Source organism: Diaphorina citri, unplaced genomic scaffold (genome assembly GCF_000475195.1).
Source record: "Diaphorina citri unplaced genomic scaffold, Diaci psyllid genome assembly version 1.1 scaffold2138, whole genome shotgun sequence".
Lineage (NCBI taxonomy): Eukaryota > Metazoa > Arthropoda > Insecta > Hemiptera > Psyllidae > Diaphorina > Diaphorina citri.
Genome location: NW_007379563.1, coordinates 1 through 25,735, shown reverse-complemented (window position 1 = coordinate 25,735; position 25,735 = coordinate 1). Strand labels below are relative to the sequence as shown.

The following is a 25,735-nucleotide window of genomic DNA, read 5'->3' as shown; positions in this document are numbered from 1 at the left end:
CTTTCGTACATCAAAGGGCTAACTATTATTTAATCAATACAGCACATTAATCAAAAGCAGAACAATATGAACAAGATGTGCCCTAGCATAACGCGATTGTGTTTGCACTGCAAATTTTGCAGCGTTTGCAAACAAATATAGAAACCGTGATAACGAGATTAAAGGAGAACAAAGGAGTCTGAAAGATCTGAAGAAATTGAACTTGTATGTTTGAACATTCAAACATGCGAACGTATATACCAAAAACCAAACTAACAATAACTACTAGTCTAGTAATAGTATTGGTCTTTGAAGAGGTTTAATGGAGGGAACTGTAACTGCTGAGGTCTCATAACCTGCGGCCGTCGACTGTGTGTGTACAGCTGCAGGTACACAGCTTAAGATCCAATCAGGCTGGAACCTAAGGACATCAGAATTTCCAATCACTCTATTCAACATTTCAACTTTTCAGTTTTTCACCTATACCTATGCAGCTATGCACCATGGTTTCAATAAATCTCTCTGCATTATGGAGCAATTGTGTTCAAGAACATGGGGTTTTTAAATAAACAATTCTGGTTCATTGCATCAAAATCTGGTCAAATCAAATGAACGAATAATATTACAAGTATTTAGAACAATATTAATTAATTGATAACAATAATAAAGCACATTATTTACCCAAGGACAGCGTCAGCGTCACATTGTCCATTCAACATTTCAACTTTTCAGTTTTTCACCTATACCTATGCAGCTATGCACCATGGTTTCAATAAATCTCTCTGCATTATGGAGCAAGTGTGTTCAAGAACATGGGGTTTTTAAATAAACAATTCTGGTTCATTGCATCAAGATCTGGTCAAATCAAATGAACTGATAATATTACAAGTATTTAAAACAATATTAATTAATTGATAACAATAATAAAGCACATTATTTACCCAAGGACAGCGTCAGCGTCACATTATCAGGTGAGGCCGTGAGTTGGTTTCAATAAATCTCTCTGCATTATGGAGCAATTGTGTTCAAGAACATGGGGTTTTTAAATAAACAATTCTGGTTCATTGCATCAAGATCTGGTCAAATCAAATGAACGAATAGTATTACAAGTATTTAGAACAATATGAATTAATTAATAACAATAATAAAGCACATTATTTACCCAAGGATAGCGTCAGCGTCACATTATCAGGTGAGGCCGAGAGCGAGTTCACACTGGTCTGCGCCTCGGAGCGCCAACACGTCACGTTACTCGGGTTATTCAAATCCGTCAGATATTCGGCCGGGAATCGGCCGCGCGGCGAGCCAGCATCGCACACATGACAAGCCCCACTCGTATCGCAGTACCGCTCGGGCGATTCCAGGCCACACACCGAGTTGACCTTGACCTCCTGGCCGAAGGCCGCGTTAACGAAGTCCGGGATGCAGCGCCGCGGCCGGCCGTTTTCGTAGCAGGGGTCTGAGTTGAGGTCGATTTTTTCCCCGCACACCGCCCCGATGAGAAGCGGGACACAGAGAAGTTTCAGGAAATGCATTATTTTGATTTTAATTATTATTAGGATATTAGTTATTTATTACTTTCTATTACTACAGTATTGCAAAGCTATACTAGTAATGAGGAAGTATTGTTTTTATTTGTTTATATCTTTATTTATTATGGACTTATTTAATCGAGATACTTAAATATATTGTTTATAATTTTGATTGGTTGTTTCTTAGTTATTTGATTGAAAAAAAGGGATTATTTTTTTGTTTTATGTAATAAAATTATAGTATTCGATCAAGTTTCTTTTTTTTTAATTTTTATTCGAGGGAAATTAGTTTATCTTAGGTCCCTTTAACCCAATTGGGGTACCAAAAGATAAAAAGATGACTAGATTGTACTCAAAGATAGATCAAAATCCTAGATGCACTTAATCCTTCTTCAAAGGTTATCTAAGTATTTTTCAAATGCATACTTAAATATTTTTTATTCATTGAATATTTTTTATTTATTGGCACAGTTAACAAATTCACGAGAGATTTTTTTACAAATTCACAAAAATGTTTGTCAAAAATTTATGTTTATAATAGAATATTTTTATGAGAATCATTTTCATTAAAAAAAAAAAAAAAAAAAAAAAACAATTTCATTTTCTTTAGTTAGGTAGGTACCTCCATCAGGGATTTCTTCGTCTTTTGAGAGATCGAAGCATGGATAAGGGGAAAGAAAGAGAGAGAGAGGAAGGGGAGAAAGAGAGAAGAGGGAGGTAGGGACGGAGAGAAGAGAAAGACAGAAGAAAATATATGATTGATATGAAAGAAAGTAAAAAATGAACATTCAATATTCATGTTCTATTGTCTTCCCTCTCTGACTCTCTCACTCCCTCTCTTTTATCTTTTTCTCAATCAATTCTCTTTCTCTCTCTCTCTTTTTCTCTCTCTCTCTCTTTTCTCTCTCTTTCTCTCTCTCTCTTTCTCTCTCCCTTTCTCTCCCTCTCTCTATCACTCAATAAAGAATATTCATTTCATTTGACTTTATATTCTTTCCATTTCAAGATCTCTCTTTTTCTGAACCTGTCAAATTTTACTGACAACTTTAATGAAATTGTAAGAAATGTCGCTACCTGCTACCTTTTTATGATTTTTCCCCGAGGAAAAAAAGATAGAGAGCATTTTCCAATCTCTCTCTCACCCTCCCCTCCCTCTCTCTCTCCCTTTCCCTCTCTCTCTCTCTCTCTCTCTCACACCTCCCCCTCTCCCCTCTCTTCCTCTTTTTTGCCCTCTCTCACATATAAAAATTGTATTTTTCTTATCAAATCATATCGATGAAAAATGACGTGTCATAAAACAAAAAACCTTGTTTTAGATTTAAGACGAACTTGCTATAAAGGAGGTTTTTCTCCCTTCGCCACAAAGGTCAGTTTGCCTTTCGAAAGAAACCCGATTTCAAGGAATTAAAATGTATGATTAAAAACGACCCTGATTCCATTGATGTCCTGATGCGTTTCCTAAAGAGGAACAACTTCCTAAAGAACTCTAGGTCACCTTATTTATTTGCCGCAAATGGCCTATGTAGCTAAATTGTGTAAAAATAAAATAAATAAAAATGTATGAAAAATATGTACTTATTATGTGAATAAAATTACAAATAGGTAGGTATAATAATAACACAGGCAGACCGCCAAAGGGTCTTTTGTTATTTAAGAGGTAAGTCAGAAGATGGGGGAAAACCTACAGCAAAGAATTTAGAGATACTTGTATTAATGTATTTACAGCAAAGAATTTAGAGATACATACTTGTATTTTGGAAGACAGTAGAAGAGCAAAGTCCCCTACCGAAAAACGTGATATGAAACGGAATGTTATTTTCGTACCATGTTTTTTAACTTGAACTTTGCCATCAACAGTGCAAAAAATGGAGTGGCCCCGAGATACGAATTTTTTTTTTTTTGAATTAGATAAAAGACTTTCGGTAGGTAGGTAGGTACCTAGATACATGTTATTATTAATTGAAAACGCCCTGATATTTCCACTAAATTAAAATAGAATGTAGGTACCTAATATTGTTCTGTAAAGAACTAATTAATAAAAATACAAGAGCAAAGTCCCCTACCGAAAAACGTGATATGAAACGGAATGTTATTTTCGTACCATGTTTTTTAACTTGAACTTTGCCATCAATAATGCAAAAAATGGAGTGGCCCCGAGATACGAAATTTTTTTTAGAATTAGATAAAAGACTTTTGTTACCTAGATACATGTTATTATTAATTGAAAACGCCCTGATATTTCCACTCATAATTGAAATAAAATGTACCTAATAATGTTCTGTAAAGAACTAATTAATAAAAATACCCAAAAGCGTTATGTTTTTTCCAGGTTTCTTTTTTTTTTTTTTTTTTTTCTGACGGGAGCGAGAGAGAGGAATTGACTACCTAATTGATTTTCAAAGTAAATAAATAAAAGCACAGTACTAATTTTATTATTCTATCTCTACAAATTATTATATGCATTACATAAGGCTTTTTCCTACCTTAGCCTAGTTATCTTGGATGGTAGCGCGTCTGCCTTGTCGCGGATAAAAACAAATTTTTTTTTTTTTTTTTTTTTTTTTTTTTCTGACGGGAGTGAGAGAGAGGAATAAATAAAAGTACTGTACTAATTTTATTATTCCATCTCTACAAATTATATATGCATTACATAAGGCTTTTTCCTACCTTAGCCTAGTTATCTTGGAGGGTAGCGCGTCTGCCTTGTAAGCGCTAGGTCGCGGGTTCCATTCCAATCCGAGGCGAGCTTTATCCTAAACCGATAAGGTTCGTTCTCGGAACGGCTGGCTTTCTCCTATCCTGTCCTTCTCTTCGATATCAGGACGATAAGATCTCTTAAGTAGGTACCTGTGGTTACCTCTATTACTCTTTAATAAGGCCAAACTCTATCAAACCTCTTTTTTTTTTAGTTCCATTTTTTCTGGAGGTGGTAGACCAATTTATTATTTTTATGTGATTTCCAATCTTATTCTAATTTGACAAAGAACACGCTGTGGCTTTAGTCAGAAAATATAGTGTCTGGAACATTGACGCATTATGTTATTAGTATTATTAATAAATGAGTAATTCTAATAAAAATATTCACATGTACTTTGTAGGCAGTTTTGCTTTCTCTGCAATCTCAGCTCGAACAAAAATAAAATAAATAATAATAATAATAATAATAATAAAAAAAAGAAACACTACGTAAAAAACTAGCAAAAATACATTACTTTCCTTCTTCCTATAGGAAAAAGAAAGTAAAAAGTTTCACCGAAAAAGTTAAAAAAGTCACACAAACCAAAAAAATCAAAATCCACCAGCCCGGGGCGGGAATCGAACCCGCGGCCTAGCGCTTACAAGGCAGACGCACTACCAACTAAGCTAACTAGGCTGGCTTGAAGAGGTTTAATAGAGGGAACTGTAACTGCAGCAGTCGACTATGTGTGGTACAGGTACAGGTACACTGTACACAGCTTCAGATCCAATCAGGCTGGAACCTAAGGACATCAGAATTTCCAATCACTCTAACCTAAATGAGCTTACAGCAAACTCGATTAGAGGCAATTAAAAACACCTGTAATAAGCACTCTTGCAAAGATTAAGTTAGTACTTGATACTCTTGTACATTAGGTAGAATAGTAGTAGCCTACTGCTGGAGTAAAGGGACTTTTCAGTCCTATGCGAGCAGTATAAATAAGCACTATTATTATTATTATTATCTACATTTTTCAGAAGTACAAATATAATCACTACACTACCTATTAAGTATTAGGCCGTCCAGCACTAAATAAAAACCTATGTATGACTTTAATTCAAGTCTTTCAACACTTAATCGTACGCACGATAAAATAAATCTAATAATTATTATTATCTACATTTTTCAGCAGTACAAATATAATCACTACACTACCTATTAAGTATTAGGCCGTCCAGCACTAAATAAAAACCCATGTATGACTTTAATTCAAGTCTTTCAACACTTAATCGTAGGTACGCACGATAAAATAAATCTAATCCCCAGCCTTGGATCTTGAATGGCCAATTAGATCACCATTAGAAACAAGTACCTAATTGAAGTAGGTACCTAAGTCTAATTGCCTGTAACAGATCGCCCAGATCGGAGAGCTCATGGACTGAAAATTCGTTCCGAAAGGTAAGTACGCACGATAAAATAAATCTAATCCCCAGCCTTGGATCTTGAATGGCCAATTAGATCACCATTAGAAACAAGTACCTAATTGAAGTACCTAAGTCTAATTGCCTGTGACAGATCGCCCAGATCGGAGAGCTCATGGACTGAAAATTCGTTCCGAAAGATAAGTACCTAAATGAGCTTACAGCAAACTCGATTAGAGGCAATTAAAAACAACCCGTAATAAGCACTCTTGCAAAGATTAAGTTAGTACTTGATAGCTTGATACTCTTGTACATTTGGTACGTAGGTACGTCTTGATTTCAAGATCGTAATTTGCGAATGAAGGCTTTTAAAGAAAGAGGGCCTACCTAACTTATTTTACGATGGCTTAGGTACGTTACGGTATGGTATGATGAACCTAACAAGACAACTCCATAAGTACATTCACTATTTTTTGGTAATTTTTTAGGAGAAAGATAGGTAAATAAATAAATAAAATTGTAGATCCAAAGCTAGCAGAATATAAAAATGAAAGGAAAATCTAAAAATATTATTAGAAGGTGTTAAAAATTAAAGAACCACGTCACTGTAACCGCAAAACAAATTGGGCACTAAAAAATCCAAAGGGATATACCAACATGGTATCTTAAGGCTAAATAATTGAGAAATCACATTGATTGATCTCAGGTACCATAAGCGTTGTACAAAACAATACAATTCTATGCAACTTTGCAGAGAAAAGATCTTTTTCAACCTATTCTGAAGAGATTAAATGCCTTCCTTGGTGGTGAAGCAACAAAGACGCTAGTGAAGCAACAAAGAGCCCTATAAACAGGAGGGCCTGGGTTCAATATCAACCCCACCGAGGTATGATGTTTTATCACACCACTATTTGAGAATTTGACCACAATATTACCTAGTATGTACCTAGAATAGCTTCATACTGTTGGAGTAGTGGGACTTTTCAGTCTTCTTTGAGCAGAAATTGTCAATGGAAAAATACATCATGTCAATGAAATTGGGGGACGACGACAGTTACTCGCTTTCAAATTATCAAAACATTTTCTACAAAAAAAAGCAATTTCATTTTTTACTTTCTATTTTAGTTAGGTAGGTAGGTAAGTAGGTAGGTACCTCCATCAGGGATTTCTTCGTCTTTTGAGAGATCGAGAAAGGTAAGTACCTAAATGAGCTTACAGCAAACTCGATTAGAGGCAATTAAAAACACCTGTAATAAGCACTCTTGCAAAGATTAAGTAGGTACTTCATACTCTTGTACATTAGGTAGGTAGGTAGGTACGTCTTGATTTCAAGATCGTAATTTGTAATTGAACGCTTTTAAAGAAAGAGGGCCTACCTAACTTATTTTACGGTAATATGCTGAACCTAACAAGACGACTCCATAAGTACATTCACTAATTTTTGGTAATTTTTTAGGAGAAATATAGGTAAAAAATAAATAAAATTGTAGATCCAAAGCTAGCAGAACATAAAAATGAAAGGAAAATCTAAAAATATTATTAGAAGATGTTAAAAATTAAAGAACCCCGTCACTGTGTAACCGCAAAACAAATTGGGCACTAAAAAATCCAAAGGTAAAAAACTAGCAAAAATACATTACTTTCCTTCTTCCTATAGGAAAAAGAAAGTAAAAAGTTTCACCGAAAAAGTTAAAAAAAGTCAGAAAGTCACACAAACCAAAAAATCCACCACACAAAACCGCTCAACTAGGAAGACAATCCACGAAATATTTACGTAAATTTTTCAAAAATATTTCTCACTTCGAAAAGCACCTCTCAAACGCAAGTCTTCTCAGCACGAAGATCTCGTATAAAATAATAAAAATATAAAAAATAAAATTAGCAATAGAGTTGAATAGAGATCCGAGTTTTGAGAGAGAAAAAAAGATCGAGAGAAGAGAGAACGAGAATTTAGTTGAGAAAAAGACGCGCAAACTTCGTCCGAGACCTGGCGTCTCCACCAATAAAACGTGAAGATTTTGAACGAAGGAGTTGAGGTCTGAGTTTTGATTTTTAACTCGATGGTTTTTATTTTATTTTTTATTTGACTTTTAAACTTCTCTTATCCTATAGGACGTAGGAAGGAAAGTATTTTATTCGGTAATTTTACTTTCTTTTTACTTTCCGTACTTTTTTACCTAAAGGAAGGAAAGTAATATCTAATCGATTTTTTTTGAATTTACTGGTGGACATACCTATTTCATGATTTAATGAAATTTTCTTCTAGAGGTTTGATAGAGAGAATTGTAACTACTGAGGTCTTCTCATCCCGAAAGAAAAGAGAGAAGAAAGACAGGATAGGAGAAAGCCAGCCGTTCCAAGAAAAAACCTTATCCCTTCAGGATAAAATCCGTCTTGCGCGGGAATCGAACCCGCGGCCTAGCGCTTACAAAGCAGATGTCTCTGTTTTATTAGGGTCAAATCTTGTACTAACTAAACTAACTTTTTTTTTACTCGATGGTTTTTTTTTTTTTTTTTTTTTATTCTTTATTTGACTTTTAAACTTCTCTTATCCTATAGGACGTAGGAAGGAAAGTAATTTATTCGGTAATTTTTACTTTCTTTTTACTTTCCGTACTTTTTTACCTAAAGGAAGGAAAGTAATACATATCTATTCGATTTTTTTTTATTATTATTATTAACGGAGGTCTTATTCCTCTTGTAGTCCCGAAATGGAAGAGAGGACAGGATAGAAGAAAGCCAGCCGTTCCGAGAACGAACCTTTTTTGTTCGAGGTAAAATCCCAATAACTGGAAATCTTGGGCATTTATCAGTTATACAATGCAATAACTCTGAAAGCCTGAAAACCTTAGCAGTTCTATACACCTAGGTATACAGTGACGAAAAAACCTTTCACACAACACAAAAACCATATTACAACGACCAGACCTGCAGGTCTACCAAGTCCCATCACATTACATGCCATATTTATGGGCATTAGAGTGAACTTTTGAGTTGTATGGCCGCCATACATACACGCCACTGTTCGGTATTATGTAGGTATTTATTATTTTAGGGGGCATCACCCCCTACGGTTTTCGAGGAGTTGATGGAATACAAATGGTGTGGCAATTTTTCTTTCGACAGACTTTGACGCGACGCGCGGCGGTCAGAAATTCTGCGTTTTTTTATGAGCTAGGTATGTATTTATTTTTGCTGACGACTAAGACCTACCATTGATTGTGGAAAGATTGTGTGAATGAAAAAGACCGAGGAAAAAACCTTTCACACAACACAAAAACCATATTACAACGACCAGACCTGAGATAAAAAAAATGTTTATTACCCCAGTGGGACATAAAAGGTTATAATGAAGTATTATAAAGTACAACGACCAGACCTGAGATAAAAAAAATGTTTATTACCCCAGTGGGACATAAAAGGTTATAATGAAGTATTATAAAGTTTTTTTTTTACTGTGAATATGAAATACTTTACAGTTGTATTCATGACACATTTTTGAGGACAAAAGGTAATGCAGACTTTGACCCAGAGGAAGGGAGGAGAAAGAGGGAAGGGAGTAAAGATAGGAGAGAAAGGGAGAGAGTGGAGAGAGAGGCAAGTTTGCTTAGTTTGCATGACTGTATTCTGACATAATCAGTGCCAAAAACGAGAAAATACATGGAAAATTTGCCTTATACACCCTTACCTATTATTTTACATTGCAGGCTACTTTCAGTGATCCATTGGTACCCTGGTACATTCGTGATATTTCCACAATTCCACATGAAATAAATTAACAAGTAGATGAACACATGTGATAAATCTATATGTCGGAGACGGACTCCTTCCGTCTGATGGTAGGTGTTCTCCCTCCTCCAAAGACATATTCACTACACACTACACTCTAATAAAGATTTTTTAAAAAGAACAACACTTTAGGTACCTAGGTACTTAGTCTAATATTACGAACTAACAAAGTTTATTTTGTGAACAAAGGAGCGCGCAGCGCGACCATATTCTATCGAAGTGCGAAGCCAATGCCAATGAGGAGCGCGTAGTGCAACGGTAGCATATTCTTTCTGGTCAGGATTCCTACTGACGGAGAATTTTTCTTTTACTAAAATAGGTACCTAGGTATTCTAAACCGTGGCGAAGCAGGGGTAACCTGCTAGTTGATAATATGATAATGATTAACCATTTTTTTCATTTTTTGGAAAATCTTTTTGAAAACCTAACCTCACTTCTTCCTTGCCGTCTTGTCTTTGGGGCCTGTTCACAAAATATAGAGCGGGGTAAAATCCTGTTAAAGGAGTTTTTTTTTCAATTTTTGAGGGTAGGAACTTGTATTTAAATTTTAAAATGCTTAATAAAAGATTTATTGATGAAAATTATACGAAAATTACAGTGAACATTGGAAAATTGATTTTTTTTTTTTTATTAAATTTACATGTTGGACAACCTGGATAGTACGTAGTTCGAGAAAACCACGAGAAATTCCGCAGAGCGCAGCACCTGTCGGTGTCGCAATTTTGTTTACATTTTTGATTTGTAGGTTATGTTTTTCTACACATGGAAATTTGAAAATTTTCTTTCTTTTTTCTTTATCAGAAAATTACTGATAATAAAAGTAAATCTGCATGGGAGTAGAAGTTATTGGGCCATAAATAACGCCTGATATACCACATAAAGTCAGATATACCAATATCTAGGTAAGTCCTTTAATTTTCATCTTGGTTATAAACTACACCTGTACTCGGTGTCCGATACTCACCAGATAAAACACTCAAGGGAACTTACCTTTTGGTCAGGTGTTCTTGTAACTTTCAAGAAGTGTAGTAAAGATAATGCCTAGATCACATGAGGTATATTTAATAATATAAGTTTTAGTTCTAAGGCATAGTCTAAGAAAATTTGTAAACACCGAAAGGTAAAAAATACAATAAAAAATATTATATTATTATTATTAGGTGGTACTTGTGCAGAAGTCATGTCTGTGGAATATTACTACCAAAGGACCTGGCACAGATGAGCAGTGACCAGTGTTATTATAGGGTTAGGTTAAATACAAAAAGGAGCTTTTCTTTTACATGGATGTGACTTCTGCATTATTACCCATGAGGTCAGTGGATAGTCCAGTTACTGGAATCCCTTAACATTCCCGTCCAGTTAGAATCAATAAATTGAAGCGGTCAAACTTTCTTGACTTGGTGTATAACTACTGCACTCCTTACTTTGTAGCTGTTCAGAACTGGAATCCTATGAAAAAATAGTAAACTGGAAGCTGGTTAGATTTATCTCTTATTTCCCCTATTTTTAGCCCTAGAACCACATACTAGACTGTACGCTTTGTATAATATGTATTCCCTAACCAGACAATTACTTCCTCAAATAATTATTCCTCTTGTAGTCCCGAAATGGAAGAGAGGACAGGATAGAAGAAAGCCAGCCGTTCCGAGAACGAACCTTTTTTGTTCGAGGTAAAAAGTTCGGCCCCAGAGTGAATCAAACCCAGCCCACAGCGCTTCTTACAAGGTAGACGCGCTTCTCACTGGAGGGTAACTGAATTAGGCTGGCTGCTGGCCCATTTAGTAGTATTTTGTCCGTCTGTTTCTTTCGCCTCTCTAGAACAATTTGTCCGATTTAAATGAAATTTGGCAGAAAAGGTCATTTTGAGCCGGACCTTCGATCATTCGCGGGGGCCCCAAAAGGGGGACTTTTTTTTCAGTGGTTTGTAGCCGGATGAGGGACGATCTGTGCAACCGCATGCTACGGGCTTTCCCTGGTCTCACTCAGGTTGGGTGAAGTTCATGTGAGTAGCTTGTCGCTAGCAGGGTAAAATCCCAATAACTGGAAATCTTGGGCATTTAGCAGTTATACAGTGCAATAACTGTGAAAACCTGAAAACCTTAGCAGTTCTATACACTAATATAGTGAGGAAAAAACCTTTCACACAACACAAAAACCATATTACAACGACCAGTTCTGATCCGGAATATAGCGAAGACGATGACGAAAATGATGTCAGTGATGACGAATTGGACGGTCAACTCAAAGGAGAAGTGTCCAGTGGGGAAAAACAGGACAAGAAGAAACGGAAACTAGAAGCTGTCGAAGGGAAAAAAGCGAAGGCTGCAAAGAAAGCCAAAGGCAAACTGGATGAATCAGTGGAAGGCAAATCAAAGAAGGGAGGCAAACTTGAAAGCCTCAACGAAGAAGATGAAGAAAGTTCAGACTCGGATGACAGTGATGCCGAGGCTGAGAGACAGCGGCAACAGGAGGAGAAGGAAGAGATCTATTTGAGGAGTCTGCCGAGCAGGGAGAGGCGAAAGCTGTTGAGACGCCAGAGGAAGACGAAGATTGGAAGCGACTTCTATGAGGTGTCCAACGTGAAGAATAGGAACCGGGAGAGGAAAGTGCCTAAGGTAGTGAGGAAGAAGAAGCACTGATGAAGGAATTGAAGGAACATTGATCACTTCGAAGGTTGGACCTTGGTTCCCAAGATATTGAGTAGAGAGGTAGCGACTTCTATGAGGTGTCCAACGTGAAGAATAGGAACCGGGAGAGGAAAGTGCCTAAGGTAGTGAGGAAGAAGAAGCACTGATGAACATTGATCACTTCGAAGGTTGGACCTTGGTTCCCAAGATATTGAGTAGAGAGGCACTCAACAGGACCAACTAAATTAAGAATTGGGAAAAGATATCTAAGGTTGTGAGAAAGACGAAACATTGATGACGTAGGTACGACTTGGTAGGTTTGGTTCCTATTCCTAAAATTTCACACTTCGCACGTTGGTATATCAAAAACGTCATTCCGTTTGATTGGGGGATCGTACTTGTCTCGTGTAAACTGGCGCTCAATAATACTCCAGTCCAGTTAGTTCCAATTCTCAATTAAAAATATGTATAGAAACCATGCTTGGGTTGGGATTGACATAATCAGTGCCAAAAACGAGAAAATACATGGAAAATTTGCCTTATACACCCTTACCTATTATTTTACATTGCAGGCTACTTTCGGTGATCCATTGGTACCCTGGTAACCCTGGTACATTCGTGATATTTCCACATGAAATAAATTAACAAGTAGATGAACACATGTGATAATTGATAAATCTATATGTCGGAGACGGACTCCTTCCGTCTGATGGTAGGTGTTCTCCCTCCTCCAAAGACATATTCACTACACTCTAATAAAGATTTTTAAAAAGAACAACACTTTAGGTACCTATTTTTTCAATTTTTGGAAAATCTTTTTGAAAACCTAACCTCACTTCTTCCTTGCCGTCTAGTCTTTGGGGCCTGTTCACAAAATATAGAGCGGGGTAAAATCCTGTTAAAGGAGTTTTTTTTTTTTTTTTCAATTTTTGTGGGTAGGAACTTGTATTTAAATTTTAAAATGCTTGATAAAAGATTTATTGATGAAAATTATATGAAATTTACAGTGAACATTGGAAAATTGATTTTTTTTTTTTTTTTTTATTAAATTTACATGTTGGACAACCTGGATAGTACATAGTTCGAGAAAACCACGAGAAATTCCGCAGAGCGCAGCACTTGTCGGTGTCGCAATTTTGTTTACATTTTTGATTTGTAGGTTATGTTTTTCTACACATGGAAATTTGAAAATTTTCTTTCTTTTTTCTTTATCAGAAAATTACTGATAATAAAAGTAAATCTGCATGGGAGTAGAAGTTATTGGGCCATAAATAACGCCTGATATACCACATAAAGTCAGATATACCAATATCTAGGTAAGTCCTTTAATTTTCATCTTGGTTATAAACTACACCTGTACTCGGTGTCCGATACTCACCAGATAAAACACTCAAGGGAACTTACCTTTTGGTCAGGTGTTCTTGTAACTTTCAAGAAGTGTAGTAAAGATAATGCCTAGATCACATGAGGTGGTACTTGTGCAGAAGTCATGTCTGTGGAATATTACTACCAAAGGACCTGGCACAGATGAGCAGTGACCAGTGTTATTATAGGGTTAGGTTAAATACAAAAAGGAGCTTTTCTTTTACACGGACGTGACTTCTGCATTATTACCCATGAGGTCAGTAGGTAGTCCAGTTACTGGAATCCCATAACATTCCCGTCCAGATAGAATCAATGAATTGAAGCGGTCAAACTTTCTTGACTTGGTGTATAGCTACCGCACTCCTTAATTTGTAGCTGTTCAGAACTGGAATCCTATGAAATAAAGTAAGCTGTAAGCTGGTTAGATTTGTCTCTTATTTCCCCCATTTTTAGCCCCAGAACCACATACTAGAATGTACTCTTTGTATAATGTGTATTCCCTAACCAGACAATTATTTTCTCAAAGAATTGTTTCTTTCCTCTTTTCAGGTAAACCCATCAAAATGGGTAAAACCAATTCAGGCACCAAAGCCCCTCGTAAAGAGGGGCGTATCAATCGGGCACCCCACAGTATGAATCCTGACCGTCCGACAGAAGGATTGAAGGGTGTAGCCAAGCCCCGTACCAAAGCAACAATCCGACGGTTGCAAATGTACAGATGTTTCAAGGCAAAAAGAGATAAAACAGGTAAATTTTATTTTGAGAAATGATAGACAAATACAACTTGACAGGACATAATTATATTTATCTAGAATTCTTGAAAAAATTAAAAGTCAAACCTTTTCTCAAGTGCACCCCACGATAGTCAGCACTGTCAGCAATAGTATAATAAACCGTCAGAGTCACCCATCCATTTAGTAACCATTGATTAACTTGAGTGTTTGTTCAAGTGAAAATGGTATATGCAGTGTTGTTCATATCCCCACTGTCCAAAACTTTTTCCTGCTAATGAGGTGATAAAAAGTTTTTACATTTTTAGTGATGTGAGGTTTACTCTTTCAGTAACAAGCTTGAGGTCTACTCACAAGAGCCTCACTCATTCTGAGTGGGGCTTCCAAAACTTTTTCCTGCTAATGAGGTGATAAAAAGTTTTTACATTTTTAGTGATGTGAGGTTTACTCTTTCAGTAACAAGCTTGAGGCCTACTCACAAGAGCCTCACTCATTCTGAGTGGGGCCGGGAAAAACCAAGAGCATGTGGTATCTTAGTTTGGTCACCTATCCAGTTACCAACCTCACACAATATTGCTTATCCTAAGTGATCTATGGAAACTTGTATTCAACATGCTATTGCCACTGGGACAATTATGTTTGAAACTAATGATTTTTCTTGCTCTTCAGTGACAAACTTGAGTAGAGGCCTACTCTCACAAACCTCACCCATTCTGAGTGGGGCTGTGAAAAGCCAGGAGCATGCAGTATCCTTAGTGGTCAACTATCCAGTCACCAACCACACACAATATTTCTTAACCTAAGTGATCTATGGGGACTGTTGAATTCAACATGCTATTACCACCAGAACAATCATGTTTAAAACTTAACACTAATAATTTTTCTTTTTCTTCACCTTGCAGGTAAAATCATTCACCCAGCTCCATTCCAAGGCTGGGTTCCATCAGGCACACAATCCCGTGTTGAACCCAACCGTAAGTGGTTTGACAACACTCGTGTCATCTCACAAAACTCACTCCAAAAATTCCAAGAAGAATTCGGGAAGGCCATCAAAAACCCTTACGATGTCATCATGAAACCTACAAACCTCCCAATTACCCTGCTCAATGAAGTGAGGAAACATGAGAGGGTCCATGTATTGGATACGGAAAGCTATGAGAGTGTCTTCGGGAAAAAGAAACAAAGGAAGAAGGCCAACTTGAGTATTACAAATGAAAGTGAGCTCGCCGCTTTGGTGCAGACCAGCAATGAGAATTACAAAGAGGAGAAGGATTTTGACATTGTACGAGACAACGGAGGAGTGACCGATGCACCGAGAGACTGGGTGATGGCAGCCGGCCAAAGTAAACGTATCTGGGGTGAACTGTACAAGGTCATTGACTCTTCTGATGTTGTTGTGTATGTCCTCGATGTCCGAGACCCCATGGGGACACGGTGTGCTCACATTGAGAACTTCCTACGTCGGGAGAAACCACACAAACATCTGTTCTTCATCTTAAACAAGGTAGACTTAGTTCCTATCTGGGTGACACAGCGTTGGGTTGCCATTCTAAGTAAGGAATACCCAACCATTGCATTTCACGCATCTATGACACACCCTTTCGGGAAAGGATCCATCATCAACCTCCTCCGTCAGTTCAGTAAACTTCACACAGAACGGAAACAAATCAGTGTTGGGTTCATTGGGTACCCGAACGTTGGGAAGAGTAGTATCATCAACGCCCTGAGGAATAAGAAAGTGTGTAAAACCGCGCCTGTCCCGGGGGAAACCAAAGTGTGGCAGTATATCACCCTCATGAGGAGAATCTACCTGATTGACTGTCCCGGTGTGGTGTACGATATGACCAACGTGGAGACAGACACAGAAAAGGTAACTTTGTCATTTGTAATTTTATTTTGATATTTAAAAGTTACCTAAGGGTTGGATGGAGTTTGATTGTCAGCTAACAGTACATGTGTATCTTGCAATAGTCCATGTATATCTGACCAGTTGACTTCTCGGGTGATGTGGCAGTTGAAGTGAGCGCCTGGGAATCAATTTTTTCAAGCTAAGCAACGGTTTGCATTATTGGTATCTGGAAGGGTGCCTACAGGTGAATTCTCCTTTTTTTTAAAGAGGTTTGACAGAGGGAACTGTAACTGCTATGGTCTTATCGTCCCGAAATCGAAGAGAGAAGGAAGACAGGATAGGAGAAAGCCAGCCATTCCGAGAACGAACATTATCCCATCAGGATAGAATCCGCCCCGGGCGGGAATCGAGCCCGCGGCCTAGCGCTTACAAGGCAGATGCACTACCAACTAAACTAACTAGGCTAGCCTGGGAATCAAAAGGGCACAAAAGTAAAATTTGTGGGAGAATGACCTAATGGCCAAATTCCCGACATTTGAAAACAACAACAACAGAAAAGAGCAGAATTAACCACTTTGTCTCCTGAGCCTGGTGGTCATCACATGGCCTTGTACGGCGGAAGACGGGTTCGATTCTTCATCGACATTATTGGAATTTACTGGTGGACATACCTATTTCATGATTTAATGAAATTTTCTTCTAGAGGTTTGATAGAGAGAATTGTAACTACTGAGGTCTTATCATCCCGAAAGCAAAGAGAGAAGAAAGGCAGGATAGGAGAAAGCCAAACGTTTCGAGAACAAACCTTATCCCTTCAGGATAAAATCCACCCTGGGTGGGAATCGAACCCGCGGTCTAGCGCTTACAAAGCAGATGTGCTACTATGTTGCTTTAGAGAGGTTTAACGTCACTGCTAAGTTTTTTAGTGACGAGGTTTTACTCTCCGTTCGACCGCATGCGCTACGTTGCCTCACTTAAGTGATCCTTGGGAAACTGGAGCATTCAACGTGGTAAGTCATAGTAGTAGTGTTTTATTATCACTAATTTGGTTTGCGCGATTTTTCTTATCCTTGACTTTGAGGTCTCTGTTATCAGGGTCAAATCTTGTAACTAATATAAAATCCACCCCGGGCGGGAATCGAACCCGCGGCCTAGCGCTTACAAAGCAGATGTGCTACTATGTTACTTTAGAGAGGTTTAACGTCACTGCTAAGGTTTTTAGTGACGAGGTTTTACCCTCCGTTCGGCCGCATGCGCTACGTTGCCTCACTTAAGTGATCCTTGGGAAACTGGAGCATTCAACGTGGTAGGTCATAGTACTAGTGTTTTATTATCACTACTTTGGTTTGCGCGATTTTTCTCATCCTTGACTTTGAGGTCTCTGTTATTAGGGTCAAATCTTGTAACTAACTTTCCTCCTCTCTATTTCAGGTACTCCGTGGCGTCGTCCGTGTAGAGAACATAGATGACCCAGTTCAATACATAGACGCTGTACTGGAGAGAATCAAAAAGGTCCATCTCGTCAAAACTTACGGCATAGATGAGTGGGAAGACACCGAAGATTTCCTGAAGAAGCTGGCGTTCAAGTGGGGCAAGATCAAGAAGAAGGGAGAACCTGTGATAACGGCCAGCGCTAAGATGGTGCTCAATGACTGGCAGCGAGGGAAGTTGCCGTATTATACCGTTCCGGAAGGGTTTGAAGTGCCGCTGAGCAAACAGGGAGAAGCAGACAAAGAAGCTAACACAGAATCTAAAGATACAACTGCAGCGATAGAGCGAGGACAGGATAGAAGAAAGTCAACCGTTTCCAGGTCGAACAGTATCTTTTTAGGCGTAGAATACATTTCTCCCCGTACATGAATGGAACTTGCGAGCTAGCACTTACAAGGCAGACGTGTTACCGCCCAGGCTACCTAGGCTGACTCGGTCTAAACAAAGCCAAAGTCGGATTTTTGGAGTTTTATGAAAGATTTTTGATTTTTTTCATAGTTTTACCTGCGGCGGCTCGTATAACTTTATTATCGTAGATATCTACACAGCCGCGCGAGCACACCACTTGTCTGGCACCCACAGCCGCGCATACTCGCAATATGGACCCCATGTTTCCCGGATCTCGGATGTTATCACAGACGATGTTGAGTGGTAGAGAGGCAGGGTCTATCGACGCTATGGGATGGGCGGGCAACTCGAAAATGCCTGGAAGAAGAAGAAGAAGAAGAAATTAAAATAAAATAAAATCTTAGTTTCTATTTTTATTTTACAAACTGCTCTAAATACAGAGTGATAAAGACGAGAGAAGGAAAAGAATTTGCACATTGAAGACAGCTCCTAAATCACTTGATCTCATGAGGCTGAGAGCACCTCTCAAACTGTGAGCAGCACATTATGCCAAAGAAAATTTCCCATTTAGACGCCTCACAAATTTGCTTAAATCTGGTTTATCTTCAGTAAGAGCAAACTTTAGTAACAATAATAAAATAAATAAATAAAAACTGCATACACACCTTTTTTCCTGACCACCTTTGGACATTTAAAAGGGGGCACCTACTGGCAACTGACTCAATCCCCCCTTTAGTTGATGACATACCTATAATTCCTGGAGGCGTCACCAAATCAGACCACAGCTGAATGTTCTTATAGTCCACCCGATGCTGAGGTACATCCTCGGGTAATGGCAATTCCTTCAAGATATCCCACTGACTGAAGAAGACCATCTTTAGTTTCAGATTTGCTTTCAGGGCATCAATGAGAATACGCTTTCCTTCGAGCATGAGCCAACCTTTCTTCTCCCGCTGTTTACGAGATTTCATGTACACCATTACTTCACTGGAAAAAGGAGAAAAAATAAATATTTTAAATAAGTTCTACCTTTTTCCTACCTGCCAAATACGACCTCGTTCAGACTGTGGGAATAAAGGGACTTTTCAGTCTCATTCTAGCAGTATAAAGAGGGTGTATTCTATTCTAAAAGGGACTTTTCAGTCTCATTCTAGCAGTATAAAGAGGGTGTATTCTATTCTATTCTATTCTACCTAACCAGGCCTTTAGCCAGCCTAGTTAGGTTAGAGGGAATCTGCCTTGTAAACACTCGGCTGACTTTCTCCTCTATAGAGTGTATCTGATTTATAAGTACCTAATTATTGAAGAGTAAGCAGGGATTTTTCAGAGTAGAATCTACAGTTTAATGAACCCTTAGTAATACTCACTTCAACAGTTTGTCAGCTTTGCTTTCCTTATGCTCTCTATTTGGTTTACTATTCTTTTTCTTCTTCTTCTCCTTTTGGGTCTGACCTGTTTGTCCTTTGCCCGTTTTCCTTTCTTGTTCATCTTCCCCGCCAAAAGCAATGGCTGCAATATCTTCCTGCTCTCTCTGCTGCTTCACATATTCACTTGTAATGTCTTCGTATCGTTTCAAAGTGTTCTCATCAATTACACTGTTTATCGAGTAAGGATCTGATACGGGTATGTTGAAAAATTCATCGTAAGAATTGGGAAAAGATATCTAAGGTTGTGAGAAAGACGAAACATTGATGACGTAGGTACGACTTGGTAGGTTTGGTTCCTATTCCTCAAATTTCACACTTCGCACGTTGGTATATCAAAAACGTCATTCCGTTTGATTGGGGAGTCGTACTTGTCTCGTGTAAACCGGCGTTCAACAATACTCCAGTCCAGTTAGTTCCAATTCTCAATTAAAAATATGTATAGAAACCATGCCTGGGTTGGGATTCGAACCCACTTCTATGAGGTGTCCAACGTGAAGAATAGGAACCGGGAGAGGAAAGTGCCTAAGGTAGTGAGGAAGAAGAAGCACTGATGAAGGAACATTGATCACTTCGAAGGTTGGACCTTGCTTCCCAAGATATTGAGTAGAGAGGCACTCAACAGGACCAACTAAATGAAGAATTAAGAATTGGGAAAAGATATCTAAGGTTGTGAGAAAGACGAAACATTGATGACGTAGGTACGACTTGGTAGGTTTGGTTCCTGTTCCTAAAATTTCACACTTCGCACGTTGGTATATCAAAAACGTCATTCCGTTTGATTGGAGAGTCGTACTTGTCTCGTGTATAGTGATGGGTCGTGGGTAAATACCCACTGGGTGGGTAAATAAATATTGGGTATTTACCCGGGTATTTATCCATCCCCAGGGTGGGTAAATACCGAAAAATAAACAAAAAACATCATATTGTCTTCTTGATTGTCCGAGTTGGTTCTTCTGTGGTTTTTATCATATTTAGAATCCGAGCTGTATGGTCTGAATGTTAAATGTTTACATAAGATGTATGGTTTAATGAGCTCTGTTTTGAAGGTATTGGAATACAACAGGGTTCTGAATGTGGTTAATTTTGTTGTGAACATTTTCAAGTTTCAATGGGATACCATGTATTGGGGAGCTTATCCTTGGATGTTGTAGAAGACCTGAAATAAACCACAAAAAAAAAAAATCAATTTGTTTGAACTTGCTTAGTCCTCTTTTCCTCCTTCTTCTTCTTCTTCTTCTTCTTCTTCTTCTTCTTCTTCTTCTTCTTCTTCTTCTTCTTCTTCTTTACCTTTTCCCACTCGAGTGGGCTTGGCATTTTCAGTCAACACTTTTGAACTTGCTTAGTCCAATTAGATTAAATGTAACAATAAAATGAAGAGGGGACTAATATCTTGGGTCTTTTCTCCATGCTGTCTTTGGGTTGGTCTATTTTTAGGTGTTATTCATGTAGGTATATGTGCTTGCAAAGATAAAGATAGACCCAAAGAGCATTTGGTAATTATGCAGAAGTCACGGGGACTAATATCTTGGGTCTTTTCTCCATGCTGTCTTTGGGTTGGTCTATTTTTAGGTGTTATTCATGTAGGTATATGTGCTTGCAACAATAAAGATAGACCCAAAGAGCATTTCAACACCAACACTGGGGTAATATGTAACCAAGATTCAATCAGACAAAAGTAAACTCACCAGGCAAAGTTCACTTGAGCATTTCCTTTTCCCAAGGCAAGTTTTGTTCACTGTTGGGCACACTTGGGTGTTTCACCAACTCTCTAGCTTCTATCCTGTTACAAGAATAAGGTGTCCCACAATATCATTAGAACAAGGAGAAAATAATGTAACACAGAAGATTATCTAACTGATTAGCCACTGATAAGTTATCAGTGATAAGCTGATAAGATATGAGGAGAAAAACTGAAAAAGATCAAAAATCGGCGCTCTCAGCATGCAGAGTTTGAATTTTATCAAATTTCAAAATTTGCCGCCAACTCGATTGTTTACATAAAAAATGCCGTATTATACCGTTCCGGAAGGGTTTGAAGTGCCGCTGAGCAAACAGGGAGAAGCAGACAAAGAAGCTAACACAGAATCTAAAGACACAACTGCAGCAGGAGATGCCTCAAACGACACGACAGATGAAGCTGCAAAAGACACAACTGGAACTTCAAAGGAAACAACACCTGCAAAAGCCACAGATGGAGTTGCAAAAGACACCCCAACTGGCAAAGATGAAAAGACCGAGAACCAAAACGCCAAGAACAACATCCGGCAGAACTTCAAGAAAATCCGAGTCCTTGTTGATTACCCGAAGGAAGATCTCAGAGAGATTCTCACCGATGGAGAAGACTCGGACGGTTCTGATCCGGAATATAGCGAAGACGATGACGAAAATGATGTCAGTGATGACGAATTGGACGATCAACTCAAAGGAGAAGTGTCCAGTGGGGACAAACAGGACAAGAAGAAACGGAAACTGGAAGCTGTCGAAGGGAAGAAGGCCGTTCTGATCCGGAATATAGCGAAGACGATGACGAAAATGATGTCAGTGATGACGAATTGGACGGTCAACTCAAAGGAGAAGTGTCCAGCGGGGACAAACAGGACAAGAAGAAACGGAAACTGGAAGCTGTCGAAGGGAAGAAGGCCAAGGCTGCAAAGAAAGCCAAGGGCAAACTGGTTGAATCAGTGCTGATTTTCTCTAATCACGATCGAATAAACTACGGGCTAAAAAATTCCCGGAGGGACGGACCCAGCTTGTTATTTTCCTTATCTTATAGGAAGGAAAGTAATATTACTTTCCTTATGTAATCGGGTCAAATTTTCGATGGTCAGTTTTTAGTGCCAAAATACGGAAGTGTTATCTAAAACTTTCTCGCTTTGAGTTCATAGGTCGTCGCGACAAATTTCGAGATCAGAGCTCATTTGTGTGAGAAAATGTGAAAAAAATCCCCCAAAAACCAGTTTTTTTGGATTTTTGGCTTTATGGTTCTCTGGACAAAATTTGCACCACCATTTTCGTGTTCCTGGTAAAAAGACATTTAATTTGATATATAGGTCGACCCGGTTTGGATAAGTCCTTCTATGGGGACAGACAGACAGACAGACCGACCGACCGACAGAGTGACAGACACCGAAGCAAATACAATAGTCCGTCCCTTATACTTTTTTATTACTATTTTAATAATAAAGGAAGGACGGACTAAAAAATGTACCTAGATATAGGTATAGGTAGATATCGTAGGTAAATAAATAAATAAATAAAAACATTCAGATAATGCTCGGTAAATCATTCATAAATAGGTACCTATATTATTTTTACATAAACATAATATTTTATTTTCTTATTATTATCATCTAGCTACTCTAAATAAACAAAATTGGGCTAAGCCTTAAATTAAATAATTTCATAACTCTTTCGAAATAAAATGAAATTTGACTAGCAGTTGATTTCGTTTGTCCTTTTAGGAAATTTCTTTCTTTCATACAATATTTTACTGGGGTACTGCTGGTTGTCATGAGAAAAGGTTTATTACCTTTCACAGGTTCAATGCCCACCTAGGGCGAACTTCATTCTAAACAATATTTTAAGGTTCGTTCTCGGTACGAACGGCTTTCTCGTAAGCGCTGGGCCGCGGGTTCGATTCCCGCCCAGGGCGAACTTTATCCTAAACCGAAAAGGTTCGTTCTCGGAACGGCTGGCTTTCTCTTATCCTGTCCTCCTTTTTTCTTCACTTTCGGGACGATAAGACCCCGTTCCCACTTGTGAGTTTCTGGAAGAAGAAGAAATTAAAATGAAATGAAATCTTAGTTTCTATTTTTATTTTACAAACTGCTCTAAATACAGAGTGATAAAGACGAGAAAAGGAGGGGGAGGAAAAGAATTTGCACATTGAAGCCAGCTCCTAAATCACTTGGTCTCATGAGGCTGAGAGCACCTCTCAAACAGTGAGCAGCACATTATGCCAAAGAAAATCTCCCATTTAGACGCCTAACAAATTTGCTTAAATCTGGTTTACCTTCAGTAAGAGCAAACTTTGGTAACAATAATAAAATAAATAAATAAAAACCACATACACACCTTTTTTTCCTGACCACCTTTGGACATTTAAAAGGGGGCACCTACTGGCAACTGGCTCTATCCCCCATTCAGTTGATGACATACCTATAATTCCTGGAGGAGTCACCAAATCAGACCACAGCTGAATGTTCTTATAGTCCACCCGATGCTGAGGTACATCCTTGGGTAATGGCAATTCCTTCAAGATGTCCCATTGACTGAAAAACACCATTTTCAGTTTCAGATTTGCCTTCAGAGCGTCAATGAGAATACGCTTTCCTTCGAGCATGAGCCAACCTTTCTTCTCCCGCTGTTTACGAGATTTCATGTACACCATTACTTCACTGGAAAAAAAGGAGAGAAAATAAATATTTTAAATAAGTTCTAGCTTTTTCCTACCTGCCAAATACGACCTTGTTCAGACTGTGGGAATAAAGGGACTTTTCAGTCTCATTCTAGCAGTATAAACAGGGTGTATTCTATTCTATTCTACTTAACCAGGCCTTTAGCCAGCCTAGTTAGGTTGGAGGGAATCTGCCTTGTAAACACTCGGCTGACTTTCTCCTCTATAGGGTGTATCTGATTTAGGTACCTACCTAATTATTGAATAGTAAGCAGGGATTTTTCAGAGTAGAATCTACAGTTCAATGAACCCTTAGTAATACTCACTTCAACAGTTTGTCAGCTTTGCTTTCCTTATGCTCTCTATTTGGTTTACTACTCTTTTTCTTCTTCTTCTTCTTTTGGGTCTGACCTGTTTGTCCTTTACCCGTTTTCCTTTCTTGTTCATCTTCCCCACCAAAAGCAATGGCTGCAATATCTTCCTGCTCTCTCTGCTGCTTCACATATTCACTTGTAATGTCTTCGTATCGTTTCAAAGTGTTCTCATCAATTACACTGTTTATCGAGTACACTGGAAAAAAGAAGAGAAAATAAATATTTTAAATAAGTTCTACCTTTTTCCTACCTGCCAAATACGACCTCGTTCAGACTGTGGGAATAAATGGACTTTTCAGTCTCATTCTAGCAGTATAAACAGGGTGTATTCTATTCTATTCTACCTAACCAGGCCTTTAGCCAGCCTAGTTAGGTTGGAGGGAATCTGCCTTGTAAACACTCGGCGGACTTTCTCCTCTATAGGGTGTGGTTGGAGGGAATCTGCCTTGTAAACACTCGGCTGACTTTCTCCTCTATAGGGTGTATCTGATTTAGGTACCTACCTAATTATTGAATAGTAAGCAGGGATTTTTCAGAGTAGAATCTACAGTTCAATGAACCCTTAGTAATACTCACTTCAACAGTTTGTCAGCTTTGCTTTCCTTATGCTCTCTATTTGGTTTACTATTCTTTTTCTTCTTTTTCTTTTGAGTCTGACCTGTTTGTCCTTTACCCGTTTTCCTTTCTTGTTCATCTTCCCCGCCAAAAGCAATGGCTGCAATATCTTCCTGCTCTCTCTGCTGCTTCACATATTCACTTGTAATGTCTTCGTATCGTTTCAAAGTGTTCTCATCAATCACACTGTTTATCGAGTAAGGATCTGATACAGGCATGTTGAAAAATTCATCATTGATTTTCTTGAATGTTTCCTGAATATTTTTTGGCAGTTCATTGTCTTCTTGATTGTCCGAGTTGGTTCTTCTGTGGTTTTTATCATATTTAGAATCCGAGCTGTATGGTCTGGATGTTAAATGTTTACATAAGATGTATGGTTTAATGAGCTCTGTTTTGAGGGTATTGCAATACAACAGGGTTCTGAATGTGGTTAATTTTGTTGTGAACATTTTCAAGTTACAATGGGATACCATGTATTGGGGAGCTTGGCCTTGGATGTTGTAGAAGTAATATGTAACCAAGATTCAATCAGACAAAAGTAAACTCACCAGGCAAAGTTCACTTGAGCATTTCCTATTCCAAAGGCAAGTTTTGTTCACTGTTGGGCACACTTGGGTGTTTCATCAACTTTCTAGCTTCTAGCCTGCTACAAGAATAAGGTGTCCCACAATATCATTAGAATAGGAGAAAATAATGTAACACAGCACTGATAAGCCACTGATAAGTTATCGCTGATAAGAAGATGTGAGGAGAAAAAGATCAAAAATCGGCGCTCTCAGCATGCAGTTTGAATTTTATCAAATTTCAAAAATTCAAAATTTGCCGCCAACTCGATTGTTTACATAAAAAGACGCGTTTACACGACCCACTTTTCCGCTCACACGAAGCTGGGGCCTGTTCCACAAAAGTTTTCAGATCATCGTGAAAGTGAGTATCTAGAAATCATTCTATTTTTCTTGGAAGGTAGAGCGTCTCGTTAGTGCTAGGTCGCGGGTTCGATTCCCGCTCAAAGCCAACTTTAACTTAATCAGATAAGTTTCTTTTTAGTCCGTCCTTCCTTTATTATTACAATAGTAATAAAAAGGTATAAGGGACGGACTATTGTATTCGCTTC

The 25,735-nt window shown here is 38.2% G+C and overlaps 4 protein-coding genes and 1 long non-coding RNA gene across 5 annotated transcripts in view; 2 read left to right on the top strand and 3 right to left on the bottom strand.

Moving 5' to 3' along the window:
- The window catches only part of LOC103518273 (netrin-1), a gene marked incomplete at its 3' end in the record, with an annotated part of 17,597 nt that extends 15,977 nt beyond the window's left edge, over positions 1-1,620 (bottom strand). The window contains exon 1 of the mRNA XM_026830131.1: positions 1,142-1,620. Within this exon, the coding sequence (XP_026685932.1) occupies positions 1,142-1,514 (373 nt within the window). The remainder of the gene's footprint in view (positions 1-1,141) is intronic.
- Positions 1,621-10,678: 9,058 nt separating this feature from the next.
- LOC103518272 (nucleolar GTP-binding protein 2-like) lies at positions 10,679-12,417 on the top strand. Its single transcript, XM_026830130.1, has 3 exons — positions 10,679-10,710; positions 11,572-11,968; positions 12,124-12,417. Exons 1-3 carry the CDS (start codon positions 10,679-10,681, stop codon positions 12,190-12,192), a joined length of 498 nt encoding a protein of 165 aa, XP_026685931.1. The 3' UTR covers positions 12,193-12,417.
- Positions 12,418-13,202: 785 nt separating this feature from the next.
- On the top strand, positions 13,203-23,181 carry LOC103518270 (nucleolar GTP-binding protein 2-like). The gene is made up of 7 exons (XM_026830129.1): positions 13,203-13,341; positions 13,940-14,137; positions 15,024-15,991; positions 17,402-17,720; positions 21,323-21,729; positions 21,876-21,917; positions 23,077-23,181. Exons 2-7 carry the CDS (start codon positions 13,954-13,956, stop codon positions 23,179-23,181), a joined length of 2,025 nt encoding a protein of 674 aa, XP_026685930.1. The 5' UTR covers positions 13,203-13,341; positions 13,940-13,953.
- LOC113471183 lies at positions 20,252-21,183 on the bottom strand. The gene is made up of 2 exons (XR_003393980.1): positions 20,922-21,183; positions 20,252-20,392 (listed from the first exon to the last, which is right to left on the bottom strand). It is a non-coding gene; the product is annotated as an uncharacterized LOC113471183 (long non-coding RNA).
- Positions 23,182-23,212: 31 nt separating the features above from the next.
- Positions 23,213-25,407, bottom strand: LOC113471184 (rRNA methyltransferase 3A, mitochondrial-like). Its single transcript, XM_026830127.1, has 3 exons — positions 24,583-25,407; positions 23,356-23,633; positions 23,213-23,220 (listed from the first exon to the last, which is right to left on the bottom strand). The coding sequence occupies exons 1-3, from the start codon at positions 25,092-25,094 to the stop codon at positions 23,213-23,215; spliced, it is 798 nt and encodes a 265-aa protein (XP_026685928.1). The 5' UTR covers positions 25,095-25,407.
- Between the last annotated feature and the right edge of the window lie 328 nt (positions 25,408-25,735).